The sequence below is a fragment of the Jatropha curcas genome, chromosome 3, assembly GCF_041381405.1.
Source record: "Jatropha curcas cultivar XTBG-Jc1 chromosome 3, XTBG_Jcur_1.0, whole genome shotgun sequence".
Taxonomy (NCBI): Eukaryota; Viridiplantae; Streptophyta; class Magnoliopsida; order Malpighiales; family Euphorbiaceae; genus Jatropha; species Jatropha curcas.
This window is the reverse complement of record NC_143153.1, coordinates 28185875-28189909: the sequence shown is the minus strand read 5'-3', so window position 1 is coordinate 28189909 and position 4035 is coordinate 28185875. Positions and strand designations below refer to the sequence as shown.

General features: G+C 28.9%; 1 protein-coding gene across 1 annotated transcript; it reads left to right on the top strand.

The window, feature by feature from the left end:
• Positions 1–2692: 2692 nt before the first annotated feature.
• LOC149497843 (uncharacterized) lies at positions 2693–4035 on the top strand. Its single transcript, XM_089719566.1, has 3 exons — positions 2693–2781; positions 2903–2949; positions 3159–4035. Exons 1-3 carry the CDS (start codon positions 2742–2744, stop codon positions 3729–3731), a joined length of 660 nt encoding a protein of 219 aa, XP_089575692.1. The 5' UTR covers positions 2693–2741; the 3' UTR covers positions 3732–4035.

Below are 4035 nucleotides of genomic sequence, written 5' to 3'. Positions count from 1 at the left end.
TCTTTTCTTTGCCTTTTTCCGTCCACTTTTCCTTTAAACCAAACACGGGCTAAGCATAGTTGACCATGCATTACGAGGACAGAGTTCTGACTTGGCCAACCTGTCGCCAATTAGAATCTGATCAATCTGAGGACAAAAAGGTCCCTTGTCCCTTTGGAAATCAAGAAGAGATAGAGTGCGTCAAACCTCCAAATTCCAAATTCCAATTTCCATATTTTCAGTTTTTCACAAACAAAAAATTTAAAATTCCAACGTGAAAAATGAGTAAGAAAATAATGATAATAATAATAAATTTAAAAATTAAAAAAATTTTAATAAAAAAAATTGAAATGTTAATTATAAATATGTTATAACATTTTGAATTATCAATGATATGAATAATTAAAATCTTTTGTCAAAAAGAAATATTAAATTTTCATGTGAACTATTGGAATCTTACTAATAAAATGATGCTAAATTTAGTTTTAGAAAGTAATTTTTAATAATTTCATTATTATATATTTTTTAAAAGAAATATACTGTAATTTTAATAATTCAATGTAAATCAAAACAAATAATCACAAGAAGACAATTCTTCTTTCTTAAAGTACCGGACATAAAATAAAATTGTCATAATTAAATTAGTACAACAAGATGGCTGATTATCTAATAAGAAAGAGTAATGAAAAATTGAAAGGTAAGTTTAGAAAATCAAAACATATTTAAAATGGTTGGTTAGATAAACTCTTCAAATTGTATATACATAACCTAATTATTCATGAAATGATAATACCGACACAAATAATTTAATTGATATGCTTAAACTATTTACTTGATATACTTAAAATAGTATTTTCTTTAATTAGTAATAGCAAAAAAAAAAAAAAAGAAAAAAAAAATATCTTAATGAGTGTTATTCAAACGTGGATCGGAATATCCAATAGGTTGTTTAGTGGAAATTGATGTCTATTTGGTCCAAAACAGTTTGATACTTGATTTTGCCGCATTCCACCGAGAACACAGAGGATTCCATTGATAGCTACAGTTCCAAACATTGTAGTTACGTATGAATACCGTTTGGTTTCGGAATCAAAAATGAAATTGAAATCAAATTAATCAAAACTATATATGGTCCACAATTATTATTTTAAATTAAAATCAAAATTTTTTATTCATTGTTCAATTTTAATTTTTTTTTTTTATAATCGAAATTAGTGGTTTCAATACAAACCTTCTATTTCTTTTGTAATTTAGTTTATAGAAATAACGGAAACTCTTAATATATTATTTATTTTGGTATTTTTTTTAAATGATTAAGATCATCTATTAAATATTTTAGTCTCTTGTTAATATAGTAATTTTTTTTATTATTTATTCATGCTATAATATTAAAAAATTAATTCGTAAAATATATATTTTTTAATTTTAAATTGGAAATTGAATCTGAAGGGATCGTTGATATCTAATCATAATATTTATTTTGTGCACATGACAAGAAAAATAGTGTATGCATGACGTATGCATGAACTAAGTAAGATTGTCCTCTTTTCCAACATAAAAAAAAAGCATTATTTTAGTTGTTTATGATTTGATATATGCATATTCTTTTTTTTTTTTTCTTTTTCTAATTTAATAATTTATTCTTTTTTACTTTATATTTAAAAATATGAGATTCTGCAAGCATATTATACATGCAATTATTCATCATTCACATCATTATAATACGAATTAATTAATCATACATGCAATTACTACATATGGAATTTTATTAGTGGGAGTTGACAAGAGAGCAAGTGACCGAGCGCATGCCGCATGGCCATACTTTATAGGTCATGTGTTACATAATTGATAAACCACCACTCGCATGCTACTTTCCATAAGCAATGTAAAGAATGCATTTATCGGAAGTCAGGAACATCATATCATCAATGATAATACTCCCCATGGAGGACAGGAACCTTACCCTAAAAAACATTTACGATATTAATCACCAGAATAGATCATGAATTTCATTTTCTGGAATGTAAGATGAAGAGGTAACTTAATAACACGGAAAAGTAAAATCGGAAGATAACTTTTAATGATTGAGTTTTTGTATCATAAAATAAAAAATTAATAAAATTAAAACTTGTTAATTGTATCTCTCCTCTAAAAATATCATAACACGTTTGCATTTTATTGTGTGAAAACTAATTGACACGAAAATACTCCTAATTGAATGAAGTCCAAAGGCCTAGATCTTGAGCCATAAATAGAAACATAGGCATTGGCCCATTGGATCCGATACAATATGATTTAGGTCTGAGAAGGAACAGAAGCAACAGACCCCAAGTACATATAATATGTGCACCCCACAACTAACCATTGTAGGACCTTAAGGAAAGGGTAATCGACATTGTCAATACACTCACACACACACATCACACATGTGGGTTACTGTTCCCTATTTTGATTTTGCTTTAAGGCCAACCCAAACAAAAATCCCCTTTCAAGTAAAGCACTACTTAATCTAGCTAAAAATATATCTTGCAGTCTTATATTTCCCACGTACACAGAGAGATATTTGGCGCCTAAATTTGAATAATCCAACTAAAATAACTTCCCTAACGGTCATTTACTCTTAAAAACATCTAATCTTATGTCTTCTTCATTCCACCTGTAGAAAAATCCTTGGCACCCCACATGTGCTAATCCACCAATGTGTGTGTATATATATCAAAGACCATACAGTAAGACAAGTAAAGCCTAGCTAAAAGTTCAACATGGGCCAGCAACCTAAATACAAGAAAGCAGATATACTAGGTTTTAAACTTTTGATTTAGTAGAATATTCTATAATCTCGTCTAGTCTTTACCTCTTTTAATTCTAAAATTTCTCTTCACTAATTTAGCGATTCTGTATGTTTCCTTTCACGGTTTTGCAGATTTGTCTGAGCTAGCGCAAATTTCATTGCATCATCCATTGGTGAATGTACAAATTCTTGCTTTCTTTCTTGTTTCAGGAAATAGCTAGAGAGTTTTGCACACTAAAGACACCTTTAATCTTTAATTAACATATTATTGCACGTATTGAATTTGCGTACATAAATTCTCTTCAAAACGTACAAATGTGGTATGTTTCGTGCAGTTACTTCCTCTTTTTAATATATTATTGTACTAATTGTGGTCCGAATGTTACAGATTGATCAAAACAAGCAAACATTGCATCCAATAATGTCAACTGAGGAGTTGAAGATAAGAGGGGAGCTAGAGATGGATATAGAGAACGATTTAGAGCAAGAACTTAAAGATGGAATATACCATCTTGCGCTAAGACTACACAGGCTATATCAGCAACAAAAAGAAAGGAACAAAAGAGAAACATCAGAATCTCATCAAGAAAGAAGCAACAAAATACTCTCTGAAATAAATATAAGCATAAAATTAGAAGGAGGAACCAAGATTGAAATAAAAGAAACAAAGAAAGAAGCTTCACATCAAAAGGGCATTAATAACAGGCCAAGAACTGCAAAATCAGATCAGGTTTTTCAAGGATTGCTTGATAGTAAGAAGTTTGATTGGGAAAGGAGTTTAAGATCATCAGGTTCAGTTCCTATACCTATTAACAAAAGAAAAACAATAAGCAATTATTCTGCAAGTCATTATAATCCTTACAATGCAAGGAGAAATCTCACTAGTGCTGCGGGATTGAGAAAAGGGAATCATGCAAATGACGAAAATAATAAGGTACTTGAATTGGGATGGAAATGTTGAAAAAATGAGTGAGAATTTTAGATATAACTTATTACAGTTGTCGTTTGTTGATTTGGGTATGAGAATACTGTTGATGATTTTTTTTTTTTTTCTAAGTATTGAAAAAGGGAATTCGAATCTAAATCTATTATCAGGTTGTAATACACTTACCACTAAGCTATATTTTTATGTTGTTGATAATATTTGCTTGTAAGTACATGTGCTAATCCATGATATTTTTTTTTTTATTCCATGATATTTGTGTTTGTATCTAATCCTTATTTAAGTGTTTGAGAAGTAAATAAACATGTTTTCTCGATTGTTA